General features: G+C 39.0%; 1 protein-coding gene across 2 annotated transcripts in view; it reads left to right on the top strand.

Annotated features, from left to right (window-relative positions):
• Positions 1-19,315, top strand: part of LSAMP (limbic system associated membrane protein) — a 641,967-nt gene extending 622,652 nt beyond the window's left edge. The window contains exons 8-9 of one of the 2 annotated variants that reach the window (XM_027060893.2): positions 5,281-5,313; positions 11,409-19,315. In XM_027060893.2, the coding sequence (XP_026916694.1) occupies positions 5,281-5,313; positions 11,409-11,506 (131 nt within the window). In that variant the 3' untranslated portion in view covers positions 11,507-19,315. The remainder of the gene's footprint in view (positions 1-5,280; positions 5,314-11,408) is intronic. The other variant, XM_027060896.2, reaches the window with a different exon arrangement.
• The last annotated feature ends 729 nt before the right edge of the window (positions 19,316-20,044 follow it).

Raw genomic sequence — 20,044 nt, 5'->3', positions numbered from 1 at the left:
CTGAAGAGAATGAGAGAGAAAGAAAGGGAGAGAAAAAGGGAAAAAGAGAGAGAGAATGAATAAATGAATCCTACCACATCATGGAAGATGAGAAGGTAAGAGGTAAGAATAAGTCTTCTGGCCTTTGGACAAAAAAAGAAGCCTGGGTTTTTATCTTCCAACATTTAAATTTTCATTAGTTGGGAAGATATTCTTAAATAAAGGTCAACACTCCAAAAATTCTTCTACCTGCCTGAATTTGGGGACTGATGAAAGTAACTCCTGGCCCCATCTGGCTCTTCAAATGCCTGAATTCTCAGCAATAATTTTGCCTTGCCACTAGGGCATGATGGTTCCTAAAGCAGAATAGAATCTTCCTTTACCTAGAATCCCAGCTAGGATAGATCTTCAGGTATTAATTGATTGAATCACTCATTCATTTGTTCATTCATCTATCCATTCATTTATGCATGGGCATTTATTCAGCAAATCTGTTGGACGCTTACTCCATGCTAGAGAAATAGTGAGCTGAGACTACAGTAGTAAACAAGGAAGACATGGTCTATGCCAATTAGAGAGACTGAATCGGCTCTTTCCAATGTTGCAGGCTTGTCTAACATGGCTAGGTGTAAAGTTAGGGGCATCTGGATGGCTCAGTTGGTTAAGTGTCAGACTCTTGGTTTCAGCTCATGAGCTCAGGGTTCCTGAGTTCAAGCCCCACGTGAGTTCGAGTCCTATGTTGGCCTCTGCACTGTCAGCACACAGACTGCTTGGGATTCTCTCTCTCCCTCTGTCTCTGCCCTTCCCCTGCTCAATCTCTCTTTCTCTCAAAATAAATAAATAAACTTTTTAAAAATCTGAAAATTAAAAGTCAAAGACGGATGAGCATAAGTAAATGTGTCATAACACTTACCTTCTCTAGTATTAAATTCTTTCCCCCCCACGGTCTCCTTGTACTCCATCAGCCGGAGCTAAAGTCTAAGCATGTAGCAATAATGCTTCCAGAGAATTCTAGAACTTTCTCTGTACTAAATCCCCCAAAGTTTTGTCCATTGTATTGCTGCAGTAGATTTATCTTTTTATTTTATTCTTTGTACCTGCGTTGTCACGCTTACTTGTTAAGTGTATTTGCTAAAGCAGGGTCGATGTGTGGTAAGATGTTTTCCTGAAAGGTATAAAAATCATAGGTTTCAAGTGTATTCTAATGAGTGTGTCCAGGGAATCCCTACAGAAATAATATGCCCGTCAAGGCAGTTTTACTTAAGAATTTGGAATCACCTTAGCACTACAAAAAGAAGAATCATTTTCAGTTGTTAAGGACAAAAAAAAAATATTTTTTTTTTCTCTTCCGTAAGAATAAGAAATACTCCTTTTTGAAATGTAACCTTTCATGCTGGCTCTGAGTGATAAAAAGTTTTTATTTTTTCCCACTACTGCCACCTGGTGGACAAAGGCAATTCCTTTAGGCAGAACATAGGAATATGTCTTTATATTACCACAAGATGGCAGCACACAACCAGGATTTCAAAGTGCCAGGCTCAAAACGTGCAGGGTTTTGCTCCTCAAAAAGGAAGGTTCTATTCCAACAGAAGAGGATAAATAGGAAATAATAGTACAGAATAAGCACTCTGTTCTCTTTTCCTAAAGATAAATGGAATTCCAAGTCTTAAGATCATTAGCATTTCACAAACCAGTTTATCTATTGCAATAGGGAGTGCTTCCTAAAATTTAATTGGTAAGCTGGTTTGCTTTTTAAAGGTGTTTCAAGCAAATGCATATTTTTTATCTGATTTTTTGTGAGCTTTTCTTCATAGAGTATAATATTGGAGCAACGTTTTCAAATCCTTCTTTTAATAACTCTTTTCAATTAGTAGGGGAGTTTCTGATCCCTAAGAGAAATATTTAGGACATGTAGACTCTTATCCAGGCCTGAGTCACTGACTGGTTAACCAGGCATATTGCCGGAGTTCTCCAGACCAACACGCTGCCTAGTCATTCTGCTTCCCTACCACTGCAGTGTGCTAACACCTGTTAATGTTTTGTTCATCCGTATTGGTGCAGTAGACTTTTGTTGTTGCTGTTCTTTGGATCTGCACTGGCATGGCCTACTTGTTAAGATATATTTTTCTCTTTTCCACCAAACTTTCACTGAAAGTTCTCCCTAGAAAGGATTTTACCACAAATCTGATAACAATAACTCTTACTATGTATCTGGCAGCATTCCAAGTACAGTATGATAATTAATTTATCTAACCCATAGCACAAATTTATAAGGAGCATGTTAATTAAATTTATTTTACAGATAATGAAACTGAGGCACAGAGAGGTTTAGTGATATTTTCTAGCTTGAGCAGGACTGTTGGTCTTCCTGCCCACCCAGGCTCCTGAACAGTTGCTTGGAATTATCCCAGAAGGTCTGTGGATCAGGGATAGAGCAGGGGGAACTAAGTGTTCTTTATATAAAGATGGCTCCATTAGGGAGCTAGGCCTCTTTGGGCAAGAAGCAATCACTCTATGACCTTGCAGCATACTTACAAATTCTAAAGAATGAGAAACTAGAAGGCTTGACCAAAGAAAGAAGGGAAGTTCACTCTGCACAAGAGCAGAGCCAAACTGTCCCCAGTCGGGAGTGAGTCATGTAAATATCCTATGATAAACCTAGAGTTATATAGGCTATATAGGTACATAGCCTTACCTTCACAAAAGTACCAGAGGGAAATTGTAGAATAAGGGACAGGGTTAAGGCTGGAGAAGTGGGAGCCCTGGATTTCAGTCTCAGCTCTGTTCTGTGTGAGCCTGGGTAACCAATTAGCCTCTCTGGGCCTCAGTTTTCTCACATTATATTAAGTACATTCTCTACAGTGCCTCTTCAACAATTTTTAAGCCAAAGCATTTATTTCAAAGAATATTAGAAAAATTAGTGGCAGTATGTTTAATACACAATTGAAACATCAGTGGTCAGATGATCAGTGTGGTCAACAGGTAGAGACTACTGTCTTAATATCTTGATGAAATCTAGCTTCACTTCTGGAGTAAAAATGACAACAGTTCCTGGATTCTGCTAGGAGAGGGGCAGAATTCTCTCTACATCCTTCTGTATGGGCTTCCATACAGAAGACTTCAATTACTTGTGCAAGTAATAGACTAACTCTTCAAAGACAGAAAGACAGGTGCCAATAGCTTTGAGCATCTTCAGAAGTACATCTGGAGGTCCACCAGCGATCCTAATTCAAAAGAACATTCACACTAGGATCCCTCCACCCACATCTGACGAGTTTAGGAAAGCCGTTCTTACACGTAGACACAGCTTGCTGTTAGGAACAGCCTGGCTTATACTAGTTTCACTAATGCTGAATTGTAGCCAAACATTTTCAAGATCTCAGACTCTAGGAAAATTGTGCCCTTCTTATAGCCATCATAAGAAAACCAGAAAACAGTATGCTGTTTGAGGACTTCTCCTTGTGACCTCCTTTGGATAAACAAATGGAAAATCTGTGAAGGAAATAGACTGCACTGAACCCCAAGGAACTGTGAAGACCTAATTCTAAAGTTCTGACCCCTTTGTGTTAAATCGGGTAATAATTTAGCTACTCAGACTCTCTGTTGTTTTAACAGAGACTCCGTTAGGAGGATACCTGGCATATATTTATTTCTCTCATATTTCAGTAATTCTAAATCTGTTTTGGCCCATTGTGCATGCAGAGTGCCTTCATGCATTGGCTAAACTACAACAAGGGACAGTAGCAGAGACAGCCCCTGCTCCATGGAACTCACAGTCCAGTAATGAAGACAAGCATTACTCAAAACCTCAGACAAATGTATTTAAAATTAAAACTGAGATGAGTGTTATGAAGGAGAGCAGAGCTTATAAAAAAAGGGACTGAATTTTCCTAAGGGGACTAAGGAAGCCTTCCCTGTGGAAGTTATAAATGAATTCTAAAGGAGAAGTGGGAATTCTAGTAGTGATAACATTGGGCCATCAGCCCTACAACAGAAAAAAACATTATACCTTGGAGAATGAAGGAAGGCATGTGGGCTAGGATGCAGAGATGACAGACATTGATGAGGCTGGAGAGATGAAGGGGTAGAGTCCTAGGTGCCATGCTAAGGATTTGGGTCCTTATCCTGGAAGACACAAGAAAGCATGAAAAAGTTTTAAGCAGGAAAATGAGGTAAGTGGATGTCCAGTTCAAAAGGCTCTCTTTAGCTTCAGAGTTCAGTCAGTTTATTTCCTTCATGAAAGCATGTCATTGAGGGGTGCAGGGCTACATCCTGATCTTCAGAGAAGACAATCCATATCCCACAGCCATGGTTTGGACTCCTGTATCTAATTAACCATTCAGTTGGTCCTGTGAGTCAACGTGGTATCCTATGGAAATTTTCCATATTTACTTCTAAAGATCAAATAGTATTCTAGTTTAGTTGATAAAGATAGTCAAAAGGGAATTCAAGTATTTGACTTGTATGAGCTCTTCCAACCCTGATATTTACACATTCAACAAGTATTTATTGCACACATACTGAATGTCAGACTCTAATGCAGGCACAGGGATACAATAATTGACAAGACATACACTGCTTCTGCCTTCATGGAACATATATTCTAGCGGAGGAGATAAACTCTAACCAAGCAAATAAGGAAATGTATACAATGATACCAAGTAGGGATAAGTGTTAATAACATTAATAAATCAGGGTAAAAGAATGGAAAGTGACAGAGGGTACCATTTTGATAAGGTGATGGGAGAAGTCCTTCCTGAGTTGGGTCATTTCAGCAGAAATCTGAATGAAGTGACTGCCTGGGCCATTCAGAGATCTGGGGGAGAAACATTCCAAGCAGAAGAAACAGCATGTGCACAAGTTCTAAAGTTGGAATGGATTTAGTTAGAAGAAAAATATGAAGGTCGATTGGCCTGAGAGGAACCAACCAGGGACAAAATGCCAGGATGGGATCAGAGGCTAGACACATTCCATCATTCCATTAAATTGCAGTCAAGAGTACTTTTACCTGCCATTCTCAGAGTTCTTGTACTTGTCTATACACATATGTAACATCAAATATTTGTAGTTGGAAATTGTTTTTGCCACCTCCGACTGCACGTTTGTTCCAACAAAACCATCTCTTTCCATGAGCCTTTCTTTCAATCTCTACCAGTATGTGTTTCTATTAGAATGTTCTTTCTACCTTTTGTCCCATTCTCCTTTCAGTGGAGAGTACCAGATTACCTTTGTGCTTATTTTCAGTTGATAAAAAAAAATTTTTTTATCTGTTTTTTGTTTTGTTAAATGTTTCTTTTTTAGAAATTGGCACCACCGTGCACTTCAAGCAAAAAGGTATGGCTCTTATTTCTATATGTTAAAGAATATCTTCTATATGTTAAAATTAAGATTTCATAGCCATATATTGGGGTCTTATACACTTGAGTTCATTTCATCTCAATAGTTTGTGATAATAATTTTCATAACGTATTTGCCACTATGTTTCCCAAATTGCAAACTTTCTCGTTCACAAAAAGCCCATAACCCCTATATTGCTCTTGATAGCTATTTATTTTTAAATCTCTGGAACTGAACAAGTTATGCCCTCTCCCACTTTCCATGTGTGGCCGTGGTTAATTCTTGCAGATCTGCACTTTTGGCAATGTTCACTGTCCAATGACTGGGCTCTCAGAAAAAATATAGAGCCTACTTTACTGTCTCTTGTTGCCTATTAAAATGGATACATTGCTAAAGGAAATAGAGTAGTGTTTCCTAATATGAAGCTCTTGAACACTTAATATTCTCTCCTGACTCAGTGTTCTCCCAGGTCTTCAGATAACCTCCCCTTTCTTCAGTACACCCAGTCTGCTGCGGTCTCCCAGGAACTACTCCACATGCCTCCATCAGCCAGCCTCGTGGCACAAAAATCACCCAGGTCTCCCTACAAAGACAATGCAATCAAGTTAAAGCTTCATGAAACGCAAACAATTACCAATTCTGAGGCACCCTCCTTAGAAATCCAACAGAAATCCTTACAGAGTCTATCCCCAGACCAGAGTCACAGAGAAAGCTGCATGGCCAGACATACCCTTCTTAAGTTCTCATGACCACTCACTTGGATTGGTAATTGTCTCACCTGAAAATGTTTTCTTCTCTGAGTCTCAAAGGCTATGAGATAGCCAAGGTCCTTCTCAATAGTGAAAACCTATTATTGTGGGACTTAGACCCTACTAGTGACCAACAGCCACAGAAATTATGGGCCCTTTGGGGAACCTGAGTGGCTCAGTCAGCTGAGTGTCTGACTTTGGCTCAGGTCATGATCTCATGGTTTGTGATTTCGAGCCCTGAATTGGGCTCTGTGCTGACAGCTCAGAGCCCAGAGCCTGCTTTGGATTCTGTGTCTCCCTCTCTCTCTGCCCCTCCCCTGCTCACACTCTGTCTCTCTGTCTCTCTGTCTCTCTCTCTGTCTCTGTCTCTCTCTCTCTCTCTCAAAAATAAATAAACATTAAAAATTATGGAGCCTTTGTTGCTTACTCCCAGGAAAGGTTCAGCACCTTGTGTATGGCCAGCTCTAACAAATCTTCACAGGAGGCAGCAGGGAAGAGGACATCAGAAGTACATACATTGTACCAAGATCATTTGGTGCAAGAAAGTGTAAACTCCTGTCCCCTTCAGACCTTATTCTTTCCCCAATGCCATGATTATCAATTACATTTGAATTTTAAGTGGTTAGTGTTAATGGAATGAACATATGATTCTTCAGGGGGCTGGTATGGATGGAGAAATTGGGCATAGGGTTTTATTTCAAAGACCATTGAGATAAATTCCTAGTGTCACCCAAAGGGATTCTAAGCATTAGCCTAAAATTTCAAAATTTTGCATGCCAAAATATTTGATGCTGTTGTGATGGAAAAGATGTGATGGACGTTACTGTGAAAATACTTCAGGCTTATCCAAGACTCACTTGTAGGTGAAGCCCAAATTTAATTCTAAGGTACACTGTTCAAATTAAACATCAATATATCCCCTCTTCAAGTCTCCAGCTTGGAGATTATAAACTTTAATCCCCCAATTCATTCACCCAGAGGAAGCTGTACTGGCTGAACGTGGAGAGCAGGTGGCGCCAGAGTCAATCTTATCAGGCTTTCCTTTAAACATGGCTTCCCAGGACGGGGAAGTGCCTTAGCCTGCATATCCGGATAATATCTAAGAGAGATGTAGATAATTTTTCTCCTTTGCTTAACAGTTGTCTTATATTTTGTCTGAGTTTTTGTTTTATTCTCAGTCACTCGGTCAGCCTTTAATAATTCTAAGTAGAATTCAAACTTAAACTCACCTAGTCTTCTTTCTTTTCTTTTGTGGCTGAAAACAGGAATAAAATCGTTATAGACCTTGATGCCTTAGTGGCTGAAAGGAATGCCCAAGGATCACTGAGGCTGTGATTAATGATTAATTTTTAAAGAATGATTATTTTGAATAAATCTAGTCCTACATTCAGGAAAATGAGCCCTAAGTACTCAGGAGAAGCAACAGAAATGCACTGGCTAGATTTGAATCATAAAGCATCCCCAAGTGTATGCCCTCTAAAGCAGGTGTTGGAAAATCACCTTGTACTTTCTTTGAGATTTTACTGAAAGACAAATCAATTGGCAGAGTATCCTGCATCAGATCTGTATCATAGAGACTTGCCAAAAACCCACATATCCTGCAATTTCAGGATGTTTTATCAACCTTGTCCTTAATCACAAATTCCCTTTAAAAACATTGTTGTGACAAAGTGCAGTCCAGCATTCATGCTGATACAGAGTCTCACTTATCATCCTGTCCTGGGGTCAAGAACCTTGACCTGGTGTGTTGACTCAAGATTCTCAATCTTGCTATAGCTGAATTTTGCCCCATCAGGTCAAACTTTAAAAGCCTTGACCCAATTCACAAACCAATACCTTTGGTTCAGAGGTATTTCATGCCTTTCTGTCATCCAACCTTCTATAGTTAATAGCAATAATGATGATGCTACCATTTATTGCATGCTTACGAGATACCACACATATAAGTGTATGCACACATACATAAACACATATAGAATGTGCCCAACTGCCAAGACATGATTTTTGTCTGTTGTATGAAAAACATGTAGCAATTTTTGAATTGTGGTTCTATTTGCTCATCTATTCTTAAGGCTAATTTATGTTTACAGACTCTTGCTTTCATTATATCTGTCAGTATATAAAAGCACTTGCTGAGCCTGGCCATCTGGTGTGGGAAATAAGATTTATCATTTGCATTTTCACAAATAAGCAGAAATTTCATAACTATGAACTAAAATGTAATTAATGATTTTGCTGATTATTCTTCCCTGAAATAGCCATTAACTGAAGTAGTCTCCTATGCAGTCATATATATCTATAATTGCATACACACTTGTGATGGTTCTCCAACTCTCATTCATTTACCCGTGCATTTTTTTCAAGCTATTTATTTACTCTCAAAACCAATTATGAAAAGAGCATGTCATATAAGCACATCAAACAGTTATATGAGAGCACTTAATAAATAATAATTGATAGAGATGAAGATATCTTTAATAGATCCACAAAATGCATTTCAAATATATAATAATAATTCTACTAAGGATAAAATTAAAGATTATTAACACAGTCATACTGGGATTCCTATATATATCATAGACTAGCATGTGAAAGTAACAGCCAATTCTCAATTACATGTATTAAAAGACCAATAATACACATGTACATTATATCATATGTATATATATGAGTACGCACATAACATATATACTTCTCTTTGTATCTGCATATGTATGTGTGTACATACATTAGCAAGTATGTTATATGTGACCATGTTTCTTTAGGTCCATATATGTATATGTCATGTTTTTCAATGATGGAATTTTTTGCTTTCTCAAATATTTACTGCTTTTCAAATAAAGTGTTAAGACTAGGGTTTTTAGACTTCCCCAGTTACTACTCAACTCCAAGATGTCTGAGAGATAATCTAGCCTGTCGCAGCACTAAAAATGAGATTAAGGAAATAAGCAAAATTAAACTCTTTGTAAAATCCTTCTGTTTCACCCTATCCCTAAGGCAAAACAAAAATCATTTTTGTTTAGTCCTGTATGGTCTCAATTTGTGTATAGTCTTTCTCTGTTTTGGAAGCTGTACAGACAACACTAATCCAAACAAATGTGCCATAGAGTTCATGCCATTTAAAGCATACAGAGGAATTAAAATGATGGGGAAATCCATTGCCATCTGGCCAGAAGGCCTGGAGAGTGCCCACTGAGAGAGCTTAAAGGTCACAAAGGCCAAAAATGGTGGTGGTGAAGGGCATGGAGGGTAGGTTAAGGAAAGGCATTGAGCTGAGACTCCAAATGTTTGTATTCCAGTGCCCGGGCAACAATTACCATCAGGTACTTTATGCACACACATAATCTTCTTGAGCCTAAATTCCTCATGAAAACATGAAGGTAGCAAAAGTGTCTTTTATTAATATGATCCTACAGCCATTCAGAAAACTGCAGAATTGACTGATTGAATATTTAAATTGTTTACTCTGCATTTCCATAGCTTTCCAGATAATAAAGCTTATTTTATACTATGTTTTATACTTTATATTTTATACTTATTTTATACTTACTTTATAACTATGCTGTTCACAGTTTGTATATCTTCATATTTTTATATTAAGTAATGTTTTTAATATTCTCAAGAAAACATTCTAGTCAAAAATATTCTATTGAAAATCACTTGTTCCAAGATAATGGTTGCCTCCGTGTTGTTTTGTTTGTTCTGGCTCTTGTTTTAAACGAACCCAAAATTGATTTGACAGGAGACTCACTGTCACTCCTTCCCCGTGTAACCACTCTGCAGTGGTGATGGGCAAAGACAGGAGCCAGCTGCCCGGGTAAAAGCCTCAGCTCCTCTGCTCACCAGCTGTGTGAATTTGTGCTGTAGATTTAACCTCTCTGTGCCTCTTATTATCTCACTGTGGAAAAGGGTCCATTATAATACCTACCTCGTAGCATGGTTATATGCTTAGATTGGTAGAGCATTTCTGACAATACCTGGTAACAAGTGCTGTGTAATTGTTGGTTTTGTTCGGTTGATGTTGTTGCTATTATTTATATAGAACACAGATTAGAACATTCTTGAATTCAACATTTTCCCTGTTATCTTACATCTGATCTGATATAGTTGTAGACAATTTTGGAAACATGTGCACACCAGAGGATGCTTCTATTGCACTTGAAAACCATCATAGGTTTAAACACGCATGGGCACACAGCACACTCACATGCACCTTCATTCACACACACTGATCTGCATATGTGACCTCAGAACTGCAAAGTGACCCATAATTAGTCACGTTGATTTCTCTTTTGAACATCATTGTCTAAGCATACAACCTTAAATCTAAAAATCTCTGTGTGAAAAATACCGAGATTTTCTTCTTGTAATGGATCTATACAAACAGAACTATACAAAAGGAGAAAATGGAGCAAACAAAGCATAGGGGACAAGCTCATGGGACCCACATTTTCTGCCCCAATTCTCTTCTCTCTGTCTACACAAATCCCTTCTCCACTTTCCTCTCCATTCCCATCTCCCTCTTAGATCCAGACCCACGTCCCCAAAATCATATCCATGTTGGGAAAATTCGGGTGACAGTGGGAAACAACATAGACTGCCATTCCAGGGTGAATTCTGGGCACGTTCAAATCTCAGTTCTGCTTCTGGTTTGGACTTGCCTCTCTACCTCTCTAGGTTTGCTGCTGGTGGTGGTGGTGGTTTTTGTGGTTGCTTTTGCTTTTGAGTTTTTAAAGTGTCACATGAAGAATTTGGACCAGATGATCTCCTGCAACCTCTTAAGACTCTACAAGGAGTTGACTTATCTTCTAGCATACAGCTAAGGTGCCATCCAGCCATAAATGTTCCTTGGAAACAGTTCCCCTCCCCATTAACAAATAAATAATTACTGCTTCCCCCTGAGAAATGAGAGTTTCGGATTGGCTCTATGTTTTATTGATGGAGATCCTGTGATGAATCAGCTGGAGGAGCCCGTGTCTGGCTGCTGAAGGATCCTCACCAGTGCTTGGAATCTTAATGAGTTCTGGCATCACAGTGCTATGCAGGGCACAGCATGCAAGAAGAGGTTGGGTGAAGAGGAGCCCACTGCACCAGCAGACACATCAGCGATAGCCTTCTCCAGCAAGAGTAGTTTGTATTCAAATGTATTTCAACCACTGATACCCCTTGAGATACTTAGAACTCAAGGAGAAGGATTTAGGAAAGACTGTGAGCCCTTCCTGGGCTGTACACAAGCACTGACTTTGAGGCGCAGCCATTCTTACCTCTGATACTGTCAGCAGTCAGCTGTGACATAGAGCGGGCTGAATGTAACTTCTCTTTTCTTTCTCTTTTGCACTGCAGGGCCTGGGTCGGTGAGAGGAATAAATGGATCCATCAGTCTGGCCGTACCACTGTGGCTGCTGGCAGCATCTCTGCTCTGCCTTCTCAGCAAATGTTAATAGAATAAAAATTTTAAAATAATTTAAAAAACACACAGAAATGCGTTACACAGGATACAGAGAGAGAGAGAGAGAGAGAGCAAGATGGGGGGAGACTGTTTATTTCACAACTTTGTGTGTTTATAAATGGAGGGGGAAATAAGAAAACGAAGAAGAAAATATATTTAAAACCATTTTAAGTCCATCAATAAAAATTTCAGTAAATCAGGGTGGGAAAAGTTCTACAAGGATATGTGTATATCGTTGCAAATGTATTCTATATAAAGACCACATCATGCTAAGGACACCCGGATGTTGTAAAAATAAGACAAGTGAAGAAGTATCAGATGGATGTTAACCCCCCCCCCCCACACACACACACACACTTTATCCTTCCTTCATTCTTTTTCATCTGTGGGGAAAGAAAAACTAAGGTCTTGCCTTTGGTGTCTATATTTCCATCATCTTTTTATTCTGTTTTTCATTTGAGCTGACTTGTAGCCATTTCAGACTATCAGTGGAATCCATGCTGGAATCCGTGTTGAGCCTTTATCTGGCTTTCTTGCCTCCACTATCTCCCCAACTTTTAAGACCATTTCCTCCCCCTTCAGTGTGTTCTATCTCCTCCACATCCATCCCAGATACTCCGTTTTATTCCCTCCCCCGAACCCCCTGGCTGCTGCTTCTCTTCACAGCTCCCCCACCCCCAGCACTAGTCATGCCGCAAATGCTAGGAAGTGCCATTTTAATTTTCTCCACTGTGCGTGCGTGCTCAAGCCTCTCGCTCTCACGTGGGTATACAAGTATGTGAGCGTGTGTGTCTCTCTCTAAAGCATGCCAAGGGAATGGTCCATGTGTACATAGACTCATTGTGCTGTAGATACTGTCCCGCATTGTAATTGTGAGACGCGGCTGTGACAAGTTGCTGGGGGACATGGTGGAGAAGGAGGCATGGAGCAGAGCCCCCCAGCACCCCTCCATGGCTGTCACATGACATCAGTGTGTATTCACACCAAGCTGTGCCCCTTTTAAGGGCAGAACCTCATATTCCTCCTAGTCTAATCATCAGAACCCAGTCGAGAGTCACTCAGAATATCACTGTAAATGAAAGTGCCTACTATTGATGGGGTGAGCAAACAGTAGAAAGAATCAGTGACGTCAATGAGGTGACCTAGGAGAGAAGGTTTCTGATTTCACTCTTGTTTCATGAGTCTGAGGAATTCATATATTTCCTGGCTTTTTGCAGGCTTGGACCTGCTTTGCTGCAGGAGTGAGTAGCATGTGTTGAGTAAATCCCAAGAAGCAGAAAGGTCTCCAAGTGTTAACTCCCAATGAAAGGATGATGAGCCACATGGAGATCCTAAGCAGCTCTGTTTTGCCCCCTCCCTGAGCTTCACCTAACACTGCATTTGGCCCATGGATTCCCCTGAGCAGAGATTGTTTCCTATATGGAGAGTGAGCAAGGCATGAAAAGTAGACAGATGCCCACATCCCTACTCATCTTGCGGAGATGTGGGCAGAGCTCTGTACAGAGCATTGACCATAACAAGAAAGAATCCATTCCTTGTGCTCCTTTGCAGATTTTTGTCCTGATGTTGCAAGCTAATACTTTACTTGGTGGCTTGCACGATCTCCCTTCTGCCCCACTGATAATGTTTGCAGTACCATTGTTCATACTGGTTCATCATTATCCTAGGCCAGGCCACTGGGATATATTCCACCTTCCCTGCTCACTTTTGGCTTCTAGTTCCTGAAAGATACTATGCGGGCTATGATGTCTGAGTTTACATCAGCTAGAGTCATCTGAAATGTTAGTTCCTTAATCAAAAGATCTGGGAAACTTGTAATAATTTAGGCAGAAATTGTATGCATACCACAACGTTTGGTATCACTGCAGCACCGGGATGTTCTTAGGAAAAGTTTGCAGAGAGAGCTGGCTGTAAATATCTTTGTCAGGAAACCAACCATTGCTTTCGCTTAGACTATAGGAGGCATTGGAAATGGCTCAACTTATGAAAAGACAGAAGATTATTGCTGAGGTCATAACTGAATGTATTTCAGAAAAGCCAAATATGGTACCTCACCTAGTTTTGGAACCTGAAAAATAGCTGTCACATGTTATAAAACAGGAAACTTCCTAACTGCGAATAGAAAAAGGAAGAGAAAGAGAAAGGAAGGGAGGAAGGGAGAGGCAAAGAGAGGAGACAGGAAAGAGGGAAGGAAAGAAAGGGGAGGATTTGAAATTTCTGATAGAATTTATTAATTAAAGGCTCTTGGCAATGAGCCTTGTCTTTGAAGGTAATGATCTCTTTGATGAGCAACATTTTAAATCTGTTCTAGGGGATTCTGTTGTTTGTTTTAGAAAGCTTATTACCAGCCTTCTTTTGTGATTTTGCCGCTTAGACATGAAACAGAAGGGCAAACAAATTGGGCTTGAGGATGGATAAGAGTATTTGTGGCAGATCCTGGCATAGGACAGAAATTCTTATCCAAGAAAGTAGCTACTAAAATATAGGGAAGGTGAGCCATATTCCTATCCAGCATCAATTTATTGACAATCGGGGATTTCTCTAACATTTTGGTCTTAGTACAGGAATATAAGTTTATCATCCTTGATGATAAATGTTCCCCATATATTGAAGAGCCAGTCACATCCCTAAGTGGAAGCTTAAGAGGAACTCACGCTAATTTAAAGATATAAAAGAAAAGAAAAGTAGTAGGAGTTCAGTTTAGTATCAGTTTCAGGAACAGATCCTTGTGGCATGTGACACATTTTAATCATACACCTAGATTTCTTATTGTCTCCACCCTATCATAAGGACAAGGTCTTGGTTTTATGGAAGGAGATTCTCCACTGAAAGGAATGTCTGCCTTGTCAGCACCATTTGTTCCCTGAGTTTTAATATAATGGAACATATATTAAACATAATTAAACATTTATTGAATATTGTGGTGTTTGCATATATCTCTGGCAGGATCTGGGAATTTAAAAACATTTGTCCTGGGTCCTGTTTCAGAGCAAACATTGGCCCCAGAAATCTCCTAGGTTTGAGAATGTCTGTAAGCAATGTGAAGAATGGAGGAGAACATAGTTTGGAGGAAGGTCAGAAAAAAGGCAGGAGCCAGAGGACTTACACCAAGAAATTGAGTCTGAACGTGGGACTTCTTGGAATTTAGTTCATCATATTGCTATAAATCCCTTCAAGAATCTTGTCCGTTGGTAGTCAAAACTTGAAACCCTGCACTGAAAAGAACCAACTGGTTGAAAACAATACCATGAGAGGAGCGAAATTCATCAATTAATCTGAATGACTAATATCTTTCATGTCCTTTGTATGCAAAACGACACTCCACCATTCTTAAAATCCTTAGATCTGACCTTCAGTTAACAAATGCAGAAATGACCTTGACCAAGGGCACTTCCTGAAGAATGAGAACTATCCTAGGTTTTACAACTGCAGAATTATATCCTCTGTGCAATCGTTCATCAGAAGGTGTTGCCTTGTTGGAGGAAAGTCTTACTTGTTTTGAGACATCAAATCCCTCTGCCCTTAAAAGAACTAAGGCTTAGGGGAAACATTGTGCTTTCTCATGGGGAAGAAATGTCCTATTGACCTTTGCCTTCTCTTCCAAGTCAGACAGACTTCTCCCTTGCCATGGGCATTTTTTACTACATATTCAGTCAACTGGGGCTATTCATAGAGACCTTGTAAAAGTACTCGTGATTTTCATGTTCTTGGGGAGAGAAACAAAAATCTGTTTCTCCTCCAAAAATGGACTTACCTCCTTTGCACACAAAAACTAAACTCCTCAGCATGAAATTATTTGAGTTATTACCTACCAAGTTGTTAGCTTCTTAACTACTCCAGAGTCACATTTTCCATCCCCAGGTTGGTTGTGGTTTGACTGTTTCTATTGACTTGTCTCCCAGAATCCCTCCTTTTGTTTTTTGCAGGCCTTGAATTATTTGTGGAAAAATAATATATATGTGTATGTATTTTTTTTAATCTTATCTTTACAGATGCTATATTTACAATATTGTATGTATTATAAGACAAATCTAGAATGATGGTTTAAACTTAAAAGGAAGAAAAGAACTGAATCTGGTCAAAAAAAGAGAGCTATGCTTCATTTAGAAAGATAGAGAGCCCCATTTTTTTTCCACTTTGTAATTATTTGTTTAAAAGGAATTTGTTTGTGGACCAAGTTCCATGGGATTAACCATGGCCTTATTTTTCTCTTCATCTTCATAACTTATTTGCCTGGATTTAGTCTTGGTCACCAATAACTATCGTTTTTTATAGAAATATAAGTGCAGTGCTATATCTGACCTATGAAAATTATTAATATTTTGAAGACAAATGTGAAACATACCACAAAAATAGTGAGATAGGACCCTAAATTAAGAAATGTAAATTCAGTTCAGGAAGCCTTCTTCTTTCTTACATACTTAAAATATTTCTCTTCCAAAGATTACATTTGCCCCAGTGATGTAAATTTTCCGTCATAGTTGACATTATATCTGTAAACATCTCACTAAATGCAAAATGGAGTTTACATTTATGTGCATACTAGCAGAAGAGAAGTAAACTATTCTCATTTGCATGTAGCTGTGTTGTCAAATGTGGCCAACTGAAATTCAAGAAAGAATTTGTTTTCACGCAGCAATGTACATCACTTTCCTCTTGGCAAGGAAGCTGGTGTTAACGTTAGGTTTAGGTTTAACATTTACACCAGTGCAAATGTTTATGGATATTATGGAAAACTTATTTTAAAATCTTGATTTCCTTTCAGTGCATTTACATACTGTGTGCTGATTAATAAATTAGGCACCAATCATGTGTAAATCAATGTAAATCACTAGTTTATGTACATAATATAAACGATGTAAACTTCATTTTTTCATGCAGTGCCCAAGTTCAGCTAAATCTGTGAATCTTAAAGAAAAAAAATCAAATAAAAATAAATAAAAACTGAAGCATTTCACAGGTCAGAATGGGAAGGAGGATGACTAATGTCCCAAACAAGAAGGTTGCCTCAGCGAAAGGAAGTAGACCCACAGGAACTATTAAAGGTTCACATCCTGCTCAAGCCTCAGGAAGCCACCTCTTTGTTCCCACAGGAACTAAGTGGAGTTTCCCCCAACTGCAGCCATAGTTGTCTCACCTGACCCCAAAGCAAGGGAAATGAGGAAATAAAGAGGAAGGAGTTTTAAGGGCTCATGTGTCTGTTGCATCAATTCCCAGTGTCTTCTTGTTACTTCTTACCGATCATCTAAGATGGCTTCTTTCAATAGGTCCAAGTCACCCACAGCGTGGTGAGCAAAATATTACTGTTTTTATTTCTCATCGAGCAAAGACATCGGGAAATCTTCTTTGCCATCTTGATTCTAAGAAATCGTGGGATATAAGAAATATGTTCTATCCTTGAGAAACATCTTGCCAAGTTACCCTAGAAAATAACTACTTTTACTTAATCTAATAGACCTACCTATTCTGAACGGTCTTTCTGAAGGGTCTGATGTGTTTAAGAGAGAGAGAGAGAGAGTTTCTACAATTTGAACAACCACAAAAAGTCATCAAAGAGATGACTTTGGGGATCACATGAACTTTCTGCATGGACGGTTATAGAAAGAAATTTAGGTCAAATTAACATTACACTTAAACATTACACTCCTTTACCCAAGATAAATGGCAACTTTAAGGTCAAGCAGAAAGTTAAAAGAATTGGACTGTAGCCTTGGGTCTGGCCACAAACAAGCTTAGGTGACCTCAAGCAAGCCATTTAGCCTTCCTGAGACTTGGTGTTCTCATCCTGAAAGTAAGGAATTTGGATGACATCTCTAAGACCTCTGTCATCTCTAAACTCTGATCCTGAATAAGAATTTAATAATCATATAAGATGTATTCAGCTGATTATTCCAAGCAGCTGTGTATCACCTCCACGTAGGCCTCTATACCAGCTTCCTTTCTCAGAACCATCATTCCATCATCTCCATTTCAAAAGCCAAACCTTCTAGAATACAGGGTCCCTGGACTGGTTCTAAAATTCTCTTCTGATCAAAACTTCTTAGCAATGTAGAGAAAGGACACATCCAGATTATACTGAAGGCACTGAAATAGCTGGAGTTGTTTCCTTATAATATATAATCTAACGTTTGAATTCTCTTCTAATAACCTTTCAGAAGGGAAATAACCAGATTGAGTGTTATGCATGGAACAAGTGAGGATGTTGTGCATATGACAGGAAACGTCAGTTTTTTTTCTCATCCTGGGCCAAGTGCCTCATTACAGTAAATGTGTGTCGTTGAAAACTTTTTGCTTGTGCTGATGGTAGTAAGCATGTGGTCTCAGGCAGGTTTAAAAGGCTGTTCTGTGAGAAACAGGCAAGACAATACATTTTGTTTTTGGAAGGAATTTCTCATGGCAAAAGTTTTCCCTAAACTTGACTTTATAGCCTATGAAGTCAAGCAAGAAGATGGAGAGAAAATAAGCCTCATTTTTAAAAAGTACAAGTCGATACCATTTAAAGATGACAAGTTGAAAATAGGACAAAAATAAACACACTTGAGGAGGTTACAGAATTGAATATAGTAAGAGTTGTTGTGAAGGCCAGAATCAAATGTGCAAGTTCTCTGTTAAGTTCTCTGAGAAGAAGGCATACAGAAATGATGTTTCTCAGGCTGTTAATGAGGAATTGCTTTCTTGTGCCATGTTCTGGATGGATTCAGCACAAGCCCACTTGTTTTAACCCATCAAAGTGTAGCCCCACACTATCCTGGAGGCTCAACTTAGCATCTGTCCAACGGTAGCTTTTCATTCATTGCCTAGGAGAACAGAAAGACTCTGAGTCTCTTATGTACTGAGGACCAGGGATTATTCATGACTTCCCAGCATTAATATCACTTGATGTAGATGAGGGTATGTGATGTGCTTAGACTACTTAGGAAGCTTTTTAAAATGGATGAATGGCCTGCCCATAGGACAACTCCCCATTTCCATGGTTGTTTCAGAGGTGTCTCTTTGAGTGGTGCTCCTGGATCTACTCTTACAGCTACATTCTTCTCTGTACAAGCCTTCTCTATGTAAAGCCAGGCACAGAGTAAAAATCTGCTTCTTGCAAAATGAAGAAAATATACGAAACTGTTAGCTTCATGGCACGTGGCAGTAATTCTAAGCTTATCTGTAGCCTTTTCTGGACCCACTTCCCTAAGTCTTTGCTCTTCACCAGAGAATGTAAATGGTTCATCCTGGTGATTATGGCCAGGTCCTGCTCCCTAAGTATTCACTGGGATTGGGGGAAGGTTAAATGGAAAAAAAAAATGTAGGGGGAGAGAAGCACGGGACAAACCTCCACCTTCTCTCCCCCCACACTTCTCCACCCCTTCCTTCTCACTGCTCTACTGAAGGGTGTATAAATCCTGCTCTTGGTTAGAATTCTCCTTATTAACAGTGTTATATACATATAAATATATATATATATATATAAATATATTCCTTTTTTTCAGCCCTGTAGACATAAACAGAAATTTTCCTTGATGATACAAACACATGGCCATTTTTTATTTGGGCTTTTTGTTGTTCAAAGTTTATTTTTGTTTATTGGATGGATTTTTTCCCTGGATACTAGCTCTGTGAAGGAAAATAAAAAGCGCAGTGTGTGTAAAAAAAAAAAAAATTAAAATTAAAAAAAGCTTTTTTTTCCTTTCTTTTAAAATGTATTTAAATTCTGTTTCTCTCTTCTGTTACTTTACACGTATGAATGCTCTGCTCTTCTGTGATCTTAAAGCAAAATGAAATAAACGTGAAAAGGAGATGTGTCTTCATTGAACTGAGTCAGTGATCTTGTGGTTGACTGCACTGCCCCTTGGAGGTTTTCATGAATAAGACAGGAAATGAAGCCAATGATGGTGCAAGTCATGTGAGGAAGGGGTGGACAAAATACTGAAGAATCACTGGAAGGCTATCGAATCTCTTTTATCACAGATAGGAATGTGGTATTTACAAAAATTGTCCTCATCTAAGCAAAGAGATTCTCTGCGGGTTTCTCTTTCTCCCTTAAGGGATCATAAGAATGAATATAAATTACCATTGGGAAGCTACAGACAAAGCATTAAGAAGTTCCAGATTGTTAGATTCGAAAGAGATCTTAGGACATGGTCCCCAAAAACCATTAGGGAGTTTATATTCTTTCTTTAAAGTCTCCATAGCAGGGGTATCTTTAAGGATTCACTTTAATAAGATCCTACCTGATAACAGTGGAAGGAATAAAATTACTTTTAAAATCACCTATCTTTTTCTCCTTATGAAAAAGAAAGTTTGTTTTCTATTCTTACTGAGAGCTATTCCCTTCACAAAATGCTTCCAAATCTCCATAGAATCCCTATAGCATTGCACAGGACAGACAGGAGATGGCAAGAGAAAATGAGAAATAAGCAATCCACAATCCAAAGAGGTGAGATTGGCTAATTGTATACATGGGGAAGGTGATGGGGAGGGTCTGAAGTTTGACTCTTAGTAGGCAAAATAGGTCAGAAAAAACAAGAATCAGGGCGGGTGG

This window comes from Acinonyx jubatus, chromosome C2, assembly GCF_027475565.1.
Source record: "Acinonyx jubatus isolate Ajub_Pintada_27869175 chromosome C2, VMU_Ajub_asm_v1.0, whole genome shotgun sequence".
Lineage (NCBI taxonomy): Eukaryota > Metazoa > Chordata > Mammalia > Carnivora > Felidae > Acinonyx > Acinonyx jubatus.
This window is presented reverse-complemented; position numbering and strand designations above follow the sequence as displayed.